General features: G+C 36.7%; 1 protein-coding gene across 1 annotated transcript in view; it reads left to right on the top strand.

The window, feature by feature from the left end:
- The window catches only part of MAP3K5 (mitogen-activated protein kinase kinase kinase 5), a 242,832-nt gene that overhangs the window by 72,161 nt on the left and 156,085 nt on the right, over nt 1–14,586 (top strand). The window contains exon 2 of the mRNA XM_025383838.1: nt 6,165–6,304. Within this exon, the coding sequence (XP_025239623.1) occupies nt 6,165–6,304 (140 nt within the window). The remainder of the gene's footprint in view (nt 1–6,164; nt 6,305–14,586) is intronic.

Here is a 14,586-nt window from a genome sequence, read left to right as displayed (position 1 = left end):
ATCTATAATAGCACCAAAAAAAGAAAACATTTAGGTATAAATTTAACAAACTATGTGCAGGATCTACATGTTTAAAATTATGAAATACTACTGGAAAAAAAATCAATGGCGACCTAAGTAAGTGGAGAGATATTCCATATTCTTTTTTTTTTTTTTTTTTTTTTTTTGAGGCAGAGTGTTGCTCTGTCACCCACGCTGCAGTGCAGTCATGTGATCTTGGCTCACTGCAGCCTCTGCCTCCAAGATTCAAGTGATGCTTGTGCCTCAGCCTCCCAAGTAGCTGGGATTATAGGCATGTGCCACCACACCTGGCTAATTTTTGTATTTTTAGTAGAGACAGGGTTTCACCACATTGGCCAGGCTGGTCTTGAACTCCTGGCCTCAAATGATTTGCCTGCTTCGGCCTCCCAAAATGTTGAGATTACAGGTGAGATATTCTATATTCATGGATTGAAAGACTCAGTGTTGTTAAGATGTCAGTTCTCTCTAAAGTGATTTTTTAGATGCAACACAATTACAATCAAAATCCCAGGATTTTTTTGTAGCTATCAATTGATAGATATCAACAGCCAGCTGATTCTCAAATTTACACAGGAAAGCAAAGAGAACAACTACAACAGCCAAAACACATTTGAAAACAGAATAGAGTTGACCTACCTGATTTCAGTAGCTACCGTAAAACTCCAGCAGTCAAAACAGTGTTGTATTGACAAAGGATAAACACATAGATTTCATGAAATAGAGAATCCAGAAATAAACCCACCAAAGTATAGCAAGTTAATGCTGAAAATGCAGAGGCAATTCAATGGAGAAAGGACAGTCTTTACAACAAATATGAACCTTGACCCATGCCTCACACCATATACAAAAATCAACTCTAAATGGTTCATAGACTTAAATTTAATGTAAAGCTATAAAACTTCTAGAAGAACCCATAAAAGAAAACTTTTGTGACCTTGGGTTATGCAAATTTTTTTTTCAATACCACACCAGAAGCACAATCCATTAAAGAAAAAGTGGATGAACTGGACTTAATTAGATTTAAATACTCTTCTCTTGTAAAGACACACTTAAGAGAATGAAAAGACAAGTCATAATCTGACAGTATCTGCAAATTGCATATCTGACAGAGGAACAGTATTCAGAAAATATAAAGAACATTCAAACCTCAACAGTAAGAAAACAAACTCAACAATAATTTTTAAATGGGCAAAAGCATTGAGTACTTAACCAAATAAGATATACAGATAGCGAATAAGCACATGAAAAGATGCTGAACCTCATTAGTCATTAGGGAAATACAAATTAAAACCATAACGAGATACCATTACATACCTATTAGACTGGCTTTAGAAGAAAAACTGACAGTACCAAGTGCTCACAAAGATGTTGGACAGTTGAGATGCTCCTCATGCTTTTCTGGTGGGAATGCAAAATGTTTCAGTCACTTTGGGAGAGCCTGGCGTATTCTTATTAAGGTAAACATACCCTTACCTATGACCCAGTAATCCTACTCTTAGGTCTTTACTCAAGACAAATGAAAGCATATGTCTATATAAAGACTTGTATATGAATAGCAACTTTATTCAAAATTGCCCAACCTGGAGACAACCCAAATGTCCTCAAACCTGTGGGTGGACATCTGTGCATGAATCTCACATGCATTTTGCTAAGTCAAAGAAGTCAAACCCAAAAGGCTACATACTGTATGGTTCCATGTATATGACAATCTGGGAAAGGTAAAATTTTAGGAACAATAAATAGATCAGTGGTTGCCAGGGGCTGGGATTTGGGGTGTGGGGAAGACTAACCTCAAAAGGAGAGCATGACAGAGATTTTGGGAGTGAAGGATCCATTTTGTATCATGACTATGCTGGTATATATGCATTTTTCAAAACCCATTAGACTGTACATCAGAGACAAAGAGAATGAAGTTTGCTGTATGACAATTAAAAAGTAAATTTAGAAAAGAATAGAAATGTCTTAGAGCAAGTCACTTATTTGAATTTGAAATAGAAAAAAGCCAGCCTTTTTCTAAGTTACTATACCGTATTACTGTATTTTAAAATTATACCAGTAAGCACCTTTCAGTATTCTTTATAGCATCCAGAAATGGATCTGTTCCTGCTTAGGTGTTCAGAGGTAATAAATATACCTTACTTTGCTTGCACCATTTATTTTAAATATCTAGGCTGGGCACAGTGGCTCATGCTTGTTATCCCAGCACTTTGGGAGGCTGAGGCGGGCAGATTACCTGAGGTCAGGAGTTCAAGACCAGCCTGACCAACATGGCGAAACCCTGTCTCTACTAAAAATACAAAAATTAGCTGGATGGATTAGCAGGTGCACACCTGTAATCCCAGCTACTTGGGAGATAAGGTAGGAGAATCACTTGAACCCGGGAGGTGGAGGTTGCAGTGAGCTGAGATCGTGCCACTGTACTCCAGCCTGGGAGACAGAGTGAGACTCCATCTCAAAAAAAAAAAAGAAAAAAAAATCTAGTTTCTCTCTTAATCTGAAAACTTTCTGCAGTGTTTTTATTTCATTTTAGCATCTAATTCCACATGTCAGTTCTCCGGAAAAATTTATCCCCTCCTTTCATTACTTTAACTTAGCTAGTATTTTTCTTTGCATGTCTCTTATTTTTCATCAGTAAGTGTTTTATTTGGTTTCTTCCAGTCCCACATAACGCTGCTTCTTGATTTTAAAGCAATGTGATTGACTGCTGAGTGGCTGGCACCTGTGGGAGGAGGAAGCCGTGTGGGTGCAGGAGGCAGCTGGGCTGTGTGGGTAGGATGCAGTGACTCACTTTTGTCATGTGTTGATTTTTGATGCAGAAACGTTAAGGACCCCAAAAGAAAACTCTTTATTTGTATTAAAGAGTCCTTAAGTCATTTTTAGCCTCAAGGGGGGAAAAAAACCTTCTGAAGCTCCTTTGACCTGTCTTTCCATTTCATAAACTTCTTCTGTCTCTTTTACCTCAGTTTCATCTGATTGATTTCTCATTCACCAAAGTTTAATGCTAATTTCATGCCCATTAGACAAGATGGACTCTGCACCAAACAGCTTCTCAAGCATCTGCGGTACTTTTATGTGCTGCACTTTGGTTTTATATTCTGTCACACAGGTCTTGAATGTTGTTCATTTTATATTTTGATAGGTTCCTAAATTGTGAAAGTAATCAATGTTCATAATAGAAATTGTGGGAAATATAGAAGGTATAAAATAGAAAAATAAAATAATCCATAATCCCTATAACACAGCTATTACCAACAAAAGTTGGTGTACAACTTTTCAGGTATTTTTTATGCACATGGATGTGTACATAGAATGTAAACATCATAATGCACTCACTATAATGTATACATTTATTTTTAATGTATATGCTATACATGGCAGTATGTATATTATATTTTACTTTTTATTTTTACTTAATATAGTTTGAATTTATCCCCTGTTGCTAAGTATTCTTCTACATTTTTCTTTTTCTTTGGTTACATGAAATTCCATTATTTGAAATTATGATATACGTATATATATCTCATGATTACATATATACACATACACACATACATATATAACCATTTTCTTACTGATAGGTATTTAGATATTTTCCATCATTTTATCATAAAAAATAATTTTTCAATGGACAGATAGGTAAATCTATTTTCACATTTATAATAATCTTCTCAGAGTAAATTCCAAGGAATGGAATTATTGGGTCAGAGTGTACATAATTTTTAGGATTTAAGCCTCCTAGAAAGTTTACACTTGGCTGGGGTGTGGTGGCTCATGCGTCTAATCCCAGCACTTTAGGTGGCTGAGGCAGAAGGATTGCTTGAGGTCAGGAGTTTGAGACCAGCCTGCGCAGCATAGTGACACCTGTGTTTACGAAAAAGTTTTAAAAATTAGCCAGGCATGGTGGCACACACCTGTAGTCCCAGCTACTCAGGAAGCTGAGGCCGAAGGATCGCTTGAGCCCAGGATTTTGAGGCTGTGCATATACAGTGAGCTATGATTTTGTCACTGCACTCTAGTCTGGGCAACAAACTGAGAACTGTCTGGCTTTAAAAAAAAAGAAAAAGGAAAAAAAAGAAAGAAGAAAGTTTACACTTCCCACAGCATAAAAGAGTGTCATTTCTCTGCATTTTCATTGACTTCTTTACTTTGCTCACTTAGGCAAAACATTGGCATTTTATAGTTGGTTTAATGTGCATTTATTAGAAGCAAGATGAAGAATAATTTCTCATATGTTTATTTACCATTTTAAATTTCTGTGAATTTGCTTGCTGATGTCTATAGTGTGATTGTCTAACGTAATGTTTTTATCATTGCTGAGTTATTTTAAATTGATCATAAGAGATGATTTATAAAGATATTAACCTTTCATCTCTCAAATATTACATATATTTTTAACAAATTATCTCCTTTTAAATTTGTTATATATTAACATTTTCGTCGTAATTATGAATGGCTTCTGTTTTATATTTCCGAAATGTTTATTGCAATTACAAAGGAAGCTCTTTGTTTTCATAATAGTTTTCCATCTTGATGCCTTACTAAATTGTATTATTACTTCTAATAGCTATTCAGCTAAGTCTGTTGGGGTATTTGGTTGACATCCACAACAGCTGCAAATAGAGATAATTGTGTATTTTATTTTCTAGAATTATATCTTCTTACTTTCTAGAAATCTTATTGCAGTGGCTGGGATTTTTCAAAAAGCCATTATATAATAAGTAGTGGCAATAGCTGACAGCCTTTGTTTCTGATTTTCATGAGAATACCTAAATGCACAAAGTTGGAAGTTGTTATGAAATGTGTATTATTCTCTATGTTATGGAAATGCCCTTATATTTTTAATTTGCAGTTATTTTTTAATTTTAAAATTTTATTCTTCTTAGAGCTAGAGGTCTTGCTGTGTTGCCCAGGCTGGCCTCAAACTCCTGGCCTCAGGCGGTATTCTCACCTCAGCCTCCTGAGTAGCTGAGATTACAGGTGTGTGCCACTATGCCCAGCTCAGCAATTATTTTTAATGATAAATGGATTGAGAATTTTAATTAATGCACTTGGAACATATTCGAGATGCTGATGACTTTTTTCCATTGAGCTATCCTTGCATCCCCCAAATAAATTTTAAACTCATGATCTTGGTCTTATAACACTTGATACATTCTGTTAGTTTTTCTTTCATATTTTTGTTTATAGCCATAAAGGAGTTTTAGACTAATCTAAATTTCATTTTTGTGACATTGTCAATTTTTGATATCAAATTTCTACTACCTTGTTACTGGTCATCTTTGAGCCTTGGATGGATTTGCATCTGTGGTTATATTCCCCTTAGTTATATTTTCTATACCTTTTTTCTCTCTTTTTTTCTTGATTATACTTACCAGGGACTTACTAGATATTAGTTATTTAACTCTAAAACCCAATTCTGGATTAACTAATAAGCTTACCTATTTATTTATTTAAGTCTCATTTTACATGTGTTACTGCTATTTTTTATGAATCTGCTTTTTTTAAAAAAAGTTTTCTTATTTGAAACCTTAATTAACTTGTTTTAATGTTGAAATTTATGAGAGAGCAGTAGCCCCTGCTTCCCACCATCACAAATTCTCTTCAGTTTCCAGTAATCATGTGATCTCCTTCTTCTTTAAAAAAAATGCAGGTTTGGGCCAGGCGTGGTGGCTCACACCTGTAATCCCAGCATTTTGGAAAGCCGAGGCCGGAGGATTATTTGAGGCCAGGAGTTTGAGTTCCACCTGGGAAACATAGTAAGACCCTGTCTCTAAAAAAATTTTTTAACTAGCTGGGCATGATGCCTCATGCCTGTAGTCCCAGTTACTAGGGGGCTGAGGTGGGAGGATCATTTGAGCCTAGGAGTTCAAGGCTTCAGTGAGCCACGATCGTGCCACTGCACTCCAGTCTGGGTGACAGAGCAAGACCTTGTCTCTTAAAAACAGAAAAAGGAGGTTTGTTACATTTTATAAAACCGCTTCCAGGTAGAGCTGCAAATTAAAAATTCAGTGATAAATGAAGAGGGAAAATCCCTATCATTTCCTTATTTCCTCTTTTGAGTACTAAGATAATTAAAACCAAAATGTGCTGATTGGGCATTATTTGGGTGTCATCCTTTGGGGAACTTTGTTTTCTGTTTGCAGATATTGCGGTGGTGGAGATGAGCGATGCCTTCCGGCAACCGTCCTTGTTTTACCACCTTGGGGTGAGAGAAAGTTTCAGCATGGCCAACAACATCATCCTCTACTGTGATACTAACTCGGACTCTCTGCAGTCGCTGAAGGTACCTCCCTTGTTTACTGAATGTTTCATTTTAGCATCAGCATTTCAGGGATATCCAAACATTTTAAGTAGCTTTTATTTGTGAAAGGCGTTTATATGTGTGGTCAGTATGCACCAATTACTAGTCAAATTGGGAGGTTTATTGAGAATTCACTGTAGAAACTTGATGACATGAGTAGGAAAAAAGTTCACATTGGGTTCTGAGTTTCACTTATGGTTGTAACGGAGGAGACTGTGTTAATAGGAAGTCATCAGCACAGACGTGGAGAAGGGAGATTGCATAAGGTATGGTCAAACCTTCATGCTTTGTCACTTTTGGGAGCTTCCTGGTGCCCACTGGTCTCCTAACTAAAAGTACACTTCCTCCTTGAAAGTGCTCTGAGAAATTCTCTCTGAGTATACCAAAATAGTTGGCATCCTCTTTCACTAGGGTGTGATTTAAACTAAGATGGAAGAAAAGGAAGAGAAACTTACTGTGTTTGTCTACAAAATTCAACCTGTCTTAATGTCATTCTCTCCAGTAATAGGAACTTACTGCTATAAAGGCATTTCCTCCGTCCAAAAAAATTTGCCTAAAATGCTTTTTGCAAGGCCAAGTGATTTTACACTGTATGATTCTTTGAAAAGCATCCCACAGTTCAGTGAAACGCATCCTGTGCTTGCCATCATCCATTTCTTTTGTGAAACTTCCAGCTAGCTTCATGTGGCTTTTTCTCAGCTCTGTCTTCCAGTTCCCAAATCTGAGCCAACCTTGCGACATTGAGCTCTAGAATCCTGAACCATATTACTAATGACTTACCAATTGTTCTATGAGTATCTCTAACCCATATTTCATGCAAAAAAATGTCAGTAGCATTTTGCATTCTGAGTATTTAAAGCATGTGTGACTGTCTTTGAGAAATCTGCAGAACTTCATTGAGCACATGCCAGGCATTGTGCTGGTGATTGACAGGCATATCCCTTTCCAGAATACTCTGAAACAGTTCTAAGAGATTTGCCCCTATTGTCCTGTTTTTTGTCCTAGAGCAATCCTTGACCTGGAGCAATCCTTAGGCCCCTCCTTAATTTTCCTCCAGATTTACCTCTTTAATTAATACGTCATAAAATGTTGTAACTCATTTTTAATTAGACATTTTGATTTGCTGCTATTTGTAACACATATTAGCATTTGATGAAGGAATTAGATTATTTGATTTAGCTCTTTTCATTTTTCTTTGGATTAAGTTTATGTATGTATTTATTTATTTAGGGTCTCACTCTGTCACCCAGGCTGGAATGCAGTGTTGTGATCACCGCTCACTGCAACCATGACCTCCTGCGTTCATGTGATCCTCCCTCCTCAGCCTCCTGAGTAGCTGGGACTACAGGCGCATGCTACCTCACCCAGCTAATTTTTCTCTTTTTTTGCAGAGATAGGGTTTTGCCATGTTGCCCAGGCTGGTCTTGAACTCCTGGGTTCAAGTGATTCTCCCACCTTGGCCTCCTAAAGAGTTGGGATTACAGGTGTGAGCCACCACACCTAGACAGATTAAGTTTATTTAAGCAGGCACTATTATGTTGGAGATTTTTTACTCTCTACATTTTTTTGCTCTTGCTCCTACTAGTATCTGGTGATTTAATTTTGTGCCCATTCTTTCCTAGGGAAGTATTCTTAAATTCTTTATTGTAACAACACTTATTTTTAAATACTTCCCTAGGAAAAGGTGTGGCAGCACATGCCTAGCCAGATGTGGCAGCACATGCCTGTAATCCCAGCTACTTGGGAGGCATGAGAATCCCTTGAACCAGGAGGCAGAGGTTGCAGTAAGCTGAGATCACACCACTGTACTCCAGCCTGGGCAACAGAGCAAGACCCTGTCTCAAAAAAATCCCAAAACAAAGAATAATAATAATAATAATTCTTAAAAGAGCTCTGTGAGGTGTATATTCTATTAGCATTTTTTTAATATCACAAACTGAAGCCCAAAGAAATTCAATCATTTGCCTAAGGTGATATAGCTAGGAAAATTTGGAATTAGGACTGCCTGACTCCAAAGCCTGTTGCCCTTGGCCGCTAAACATTATTGCATTATTGTCGGTTACTTCTAGTTAAAATTATATCATATATTTCTGCTGAGTGTATTCATTTAGAAAAACCTATCAGCTATGCCTCCTGAGTTTTCGTAGGTAACATCCGTCTTTTTTTCTTTATTCTTTATTCCCTTTTATTAACTGAAACTTTTGCTGTTTTCTTATTTAGACTATTCCTAGCCTGGTAGGTCATGTGTCTGGTTGCAGAGGACAGAAATATCTGGGATAGGAAGCCTTTTTGGCAGTCTAGCAATTTCCTCTGAGTCCTGAAAGTTCCTCAGGTCCTGTGCTACTGAAAAGAATTGGTGTGTGTATGTATTTTTAGTTTTATTCATTTCTGGGCAGTTAGTTAAAGATGTAACCCTTATTCCTGCCATTGACCAACAGATAGGAAAACTGCAATGAAATAAACAGAACAAGAGATATTTAAAATAATATATCATATAAGGATTAGCCAAGCGAAATAAAAACAAAGCATCCCTCTGTTTTCACAGGGCAAAGACAGTTTTAGAATGCTATTCTTGTCATATGTTTAGTTTCACTTAGGTTGATTCTTTGGCCATCTAGAAAGTACAGCTGCACAAGTTTTATTTTAATCTGTTGCTCTTTGTTGAAGACTGCAGTTTCTCTTTGGCGGCAAATTCTCAGGAAGAAATCGTAGAAAAAAATTTTTTTTAAAAAATTTAAGCTCCTGGAAAAATAATGGGAGCTATAAAAGTACTTTAAAAATCTATGTCTGAAGTATCATTTGAAAGGATATTTAGAATCTAGTCATGGCATTTAATTGTAATAAGCTTTATATCCATTGTTTTAAATCACAAGTACTATCAAGTACTAAAGAATGAAAAATTTTCGCTTTTTTTTTTTTTTTTTTTTTTAAAAAAAAAGATTACTTTTACTTTTTGAAAAAAGGATTTTTTTTTTTTTTTTTTTTTTTTTTTTTTTAGTGCAATGGAGCAATCTCGGCTTACTGCAACCTCCGCTTCCAGAGTAGCTGGGATTATAGGCATGTGCCACCACACCTGGCTAATTTTTACATTTTTAGTAGAGATGGGGTTTCACCATGTTGGCCAGGCTGGTCTCGAACTCCTGACCTCAAGTAATCTGCTCACCTCAGCTCCCCAAAGTGCTGGGATCACAGGCATGAGCCACTGTGCCCGGCCAATTCTTTTTCTTTTCTTTAGCATTGTAACAACACTTATTTTTTATAATTTTCTTTAAATAAATCTCATGAGAATTTCTCATGTGCCTACTAATGTTTATTGAGAGAATATCTGTGCCAAGATTTACGTTGGTTTAAAATAAGAAATGCTAGTAACAATTACTCTGTGATTTATTTCATGCATTATGAAATGATCATACTTCCACTTGGGGTCTCTCAGTAAGTGGTGAGTAAGTCTGGACACTCCTGGTCAATGAGCTGTGGCGCAGAAGCGTTAAACACCTCTGAGGACTTAGGAGAAATGAAGCCGTTTTGTGTAGAGTGAGGAAATTGTTTTCATGAACCATCTCTTATCACTAGAAATTCCTTTATAACACCAGCTCTCAGCTCATCTTCTTGTGATCCTTTCCTCCACTCCCTTTCTCAGCTCCTTCTCTATGTTCTGGGCCACTCCCCACTCACTTTAAACAATTGTACTATAAAACAAAGCAAAACAAAACGATGAAACATGCCTGCACGTGCCAGATAGTCAAGAATTAAAACCTCTTATACTACAGATGGCCAGGTTGTGGAGAGTGGGAAACCTACGCACTACTGGTGGGAGAGATAGTACCTTCTGAAGCGTAATTTGGGGATATTTAATAATATCAAATGAGCATATCACCAAGACTTAGTCATTCTGACCCTAAATGTATACTGTAAAAAAAATCTCTTGCAAGCATAAGGAGATATAATCAAGAATGTTTATGTTAGCATGTTTATATAACTCCTCCTCCCAGAGAAATGGAGAATTAATAGATACCTTCAGCTGTAATCTTTTTTTTTTTTTTTTTTTGAGACTGTCTTGTTCTTTTGCTCAGGCTGGAGTGCAGTCATGCTATCTTGGCACACTGCAACCTCTGCCTCCTGGGTTCAAGCAATTCTCCTGCCTCAGCCTCCATAGTAGCTGGGATTACAGGTTCCCACCACGATGCCCAGCTGATTTTTATATTTCAGTAGAGATGGGGTTTCACTGTGTTGGCCAGGCTGGTCTCGAACTCCTGATCTCAAGCAATCCACCCGTGTTGGCCTCTCAAAGTGCTGGGATTACAGGTGTGAACCACCATGCCCAGCCAGCTATAATTATTTAATGGAATATTATAGAGTACTTAAAACAAATCAGCTAGTGCTTTAGACATCAATATAAATATATCTCAAAACAACAGTGTTGGGGGAAAAAACAAATTACTTGTGTACAGTATCATACCATCTATATAAAATATCATGTGCAAGAGGATGTTTTTATACACACTTGTGTTAAAAAAGGATAGACATGTGTATGGGAATTATAAGCAGCATTCAGAATAGTTATCTCTTAGGAGATAGGAATGGAATAAAATTGAGAAGGGAATATGAGAGTCTTCAACTATATCTGTGATGTTATATTTCTAAATCTAGGTGGTAGACCATGAGTGCTAATTTTTATACTTTTTATATACTTGAAATATTTAATAATTAACCTTTTTTAAAAAAAGGAATAGATTGCTATATTCTTTTTTTTTTGTATCCATCAGGATAACGTATATGCGTTTTGGACACTGGAATCCCAAAATATTTTTAGTGTCTTTTTTCTATGTTCTGGCTGTGGTTAGAAAGCTTCAGATATTTGGATATTTCCCTTTCTGCACTCAAACAGACTTTATTCTCATTTTATCCATTAAATGAGATGTTTCCATGTTTCTTGATAGATTAGTAGGCAGATCAGTTAGTGGCGATGCAGTTTGTGTTGAAACATAATGATTATATTAGATTATTTCTTGTTCAAAAGATTTAGTTGTATTTTTATCTTTAACTATTGGCTGAAAAGTTACTTTATGGATGGGATTTTCATTAATAGGCAGTCTTTCTCTGTGGCAACCTGTCTACATGCTTCCTTCTTCACTATCTCACTGAATACAGAACACACATATGTGATGCTTGAAACCCTTACTCTGCCTCAGTGCATCTATTATTTTCTAGATCGGGATCTGACTAGCATGAAATCTTAGGTGCACAAACCAAAATTTGTAACGCTTCACTAAATTAGCCCTTAAAAATCAGCAAATGTTAATAATATGGCAGCTCCCCAAAACATTGAAAATAAAATTACCACATGATCTAACAATTCCACTTCTGGATATACACCCAAAAGAATTGAAAGCAGGATCTTGAAGAGGTATTTGTATACCCATGTTCATAGTAGCATTATTCTTAGTAGCCAAAAGGTGGAAGCAGCCCACATGTTTATCAACAGATCATTGGCTAAACAACATGTGTTATGTACATATATGGAATATTATTCAATCTTAAAAAGGAAGGAAATTTTGACACATGGTACAACGTAAATGAACGTTGAAAACTACTGCTCATTCAAGCAGTTCCATGGCACCTAGACCCATGATCTTTTATCTGCAGGCACTGAGGGACCCAATCTCCTTTAGAACTTAAACACGGAGTCTTGTCTTTCTGGCACTCATTCATATCCATTTGAAGCAAATGGTTATAGTTTTGAAAATAACAGTGATGTCCATGTGTAAATTTTGATGATTATACCGGTTTGTACATTGGTGAGGACATCTGGTAATTTATTACAAATACCTCACACTTGAATTGAATTCTTACCTGTATTTGGAGAATCTACTTGGATTCCAGAGTGTTCTTAAACCCATAAAAACATTTATCTCTTTTTTTGTTTTTATAAACAAAAAACAGTACTTCCTTTTGTTAAAGTTTTGCCTCCCTTATCAAAGTAAATAAGGTGAATTTGGTTTTAGCTTGAGTTGTGCATGAAATTAAAATTTTTATTTTTCAAAGGTTTAGGACTCTTTTAGTTTAACAAAGAATTTTTTGCTGGATTCTTTTCAGCATTTTAAAAATTATCAACTTGTTAGTGGTACAAAGTACACATTCAATAATGTGTTTTAAAAACGTTGTAAAATATGATCCTATAAAGTGGTCTCACAATTTGTGAACCAGGAACACTGGCCCTGCCCCTTTTTAATAGTGCTGCCTCTGGACATCCCTGAAGTTTCTAGCTTACTTTATAACCAGCTGTTGATTTTAAAATGCTGGGACTCTGTACTCTTCCTGGTTCAATGTTGCCATCCCATACACTTCTTATCATTTGGTAGAAACAATCTTGTTCCTTTATTTTATTTATTCAGAAATGATCTAACTTTCTTTTAAGCTATAATCATTCCATCTCAAATTGGGGAAAGAAAGAGGTAATTTGTGGGGAGAAGCAGATAAGCCATTTGTGTAACATTGCTTTATGAATGTTTTCTCTGAAGATCTTGAATTGACAAGCTAGATGAATGATTTATTTAGCAGGAGTTGACTTCCTAATTGTAGAATCCCTGAGGTTATTGAAAGGACTCAAGACTGGAGAATTCAGCTTTCTTGGATGTCAATTAGCAATAGTGTACCTTCTAAGGAATTATGTATAGACTGGGTAAAATATGCCCTTGCTTTCTCCTTCCTGATTCCTCTTTAACCACCCTCACTCCTTGCCCACTGTTTTGAATCTCTTATTACCATTTTGTCCAGGAGGCGATGCACAATGCCATTATATGACTGGGTAGGCACCAGCTATTTGTCTCATTTGTAGTGACTCTGGTCATAGGCCTGTGATTCTGAATACCCGTGAAGACCAAAAAGGACTACCTCTGTGCACAGAGGAAGGAGTGGGGCAAGCCTTGCTGAATTATCTTTCTTTTCATTTATTCTAAATAATTGACTCTTTCTGTGACAGTTGATCTTTTTGGCATTGTAACCCATCACCCTCTTTGGGGCTTTTTAGAATATATCTTTGAAACTATTGCTGAAATATGTGTGTCTATTAGTCCATTTTCATGCTGCTGATAAAGACATACCTGAGACTGGGTAATTTATAAAGAAAAAGAGGTTTAATGGACTCACAGTTCTGTGTGGCTGGGGCAGCCTCACAATCATGGCAGAAGGTGACAGGCACGTCTTACATGACAGCAGACAAGGTAGAATGAGAGAGAAGTGGAAGGGGGAACCCCTTATCAAATCATCAGAATTTGTGAGACTTCTTCACTACCACGAGAACAGTATGAGGGAAACTGCCCCATAATTCAATTATCTCCCACCAGGTCCCTCCCACAACATGTGGGAATCATGGGAGCTACAATTCAAGATGAGATTTGAGTGGGGACACAGCCAAACCATATCAATGTGCAAAGTATGATTTACTGTAGAAAAATTCATTGTGCCTCCAACTTTAACAATACAGTTAAAAAGAAAAATAATACATGAACTTGAATATTATGGCCTAATTAGATGTTGCTGAAAGAAACAGCTGGTTAAAAAGAAGAAGTTGATTATAATAGCAACACAGTATAAAGTGAAGTTTGTGTTAAGAAGCTCTGTTAGGCCAGGCACAGTGACTCATGCCTGTAATCCCAGCACTTTGGGAATATGAGGCAGGAGGATCACCTAAGCCCAGGAGTTCAAGACCAGCCTGGTCAGCATAGTGAGACACAGTTTCTACAAAAATTACAAAACTTAGCTGGGCATGGTGGTGTGTGCCTGTAGTCCCAGCTACTTGGGAGGCTGAGGTAGGAGAATTGGCTGAGCCTGGGGGCGTTGAGGTTGCAGTGACCTGAGATCACATCACTGTACTCCAGCCTGGGTGGTGATAGAGTGACAGAGTGAGACCGTGTTTCCAAAAAAACAAAAATAAAAAAGCTCTGTTAAATGCTTTATATATAAAATGTCATTTTTCAGCATTCCAGCCCAGTTTAGAGACAGATATCTACTTACGGCAGAGTTCTTCCACCAAGATATACTTATTTAAATATGAAAAGAATTTAATAGGGAAAGAAGAGAGGCTAGAATTCCTTTTAGGATTACTTTCCAACTTTGGTATAATTTAACCTGATTTTTGATACTAGTTGTTTTAATTGATAGGTATTCATATTCAAGAGAAGGATGTGTTCTTAGCCCCTGTCATGAATAACATAGGTGTGAAAGGTCTCTAGACCTGGCAGTGCAGGAATTGAGTTGGAGTT

Source organism: Theropithecus gelada, chromosome 4 (assembly GCF_003255815.1).
Source record: "Theropithecus gelada isolate Dixy chromosome 4, Tgel_1.0, whole genome shotgun sequence".
In the NCBI taxonomy this organism is placed as follows: domain Eukaryota; kingdom Metazoa; phylum Chordata; class Mammalia; order Primates; family Cercopithecidae; genus Theropithecus; species Theropithecus gelada.
The sequence above is the reverse complement of the archived record's forward strand: the minus strand, read 5'-3'. Positions and strand labels throughout refer to the sequence as shown.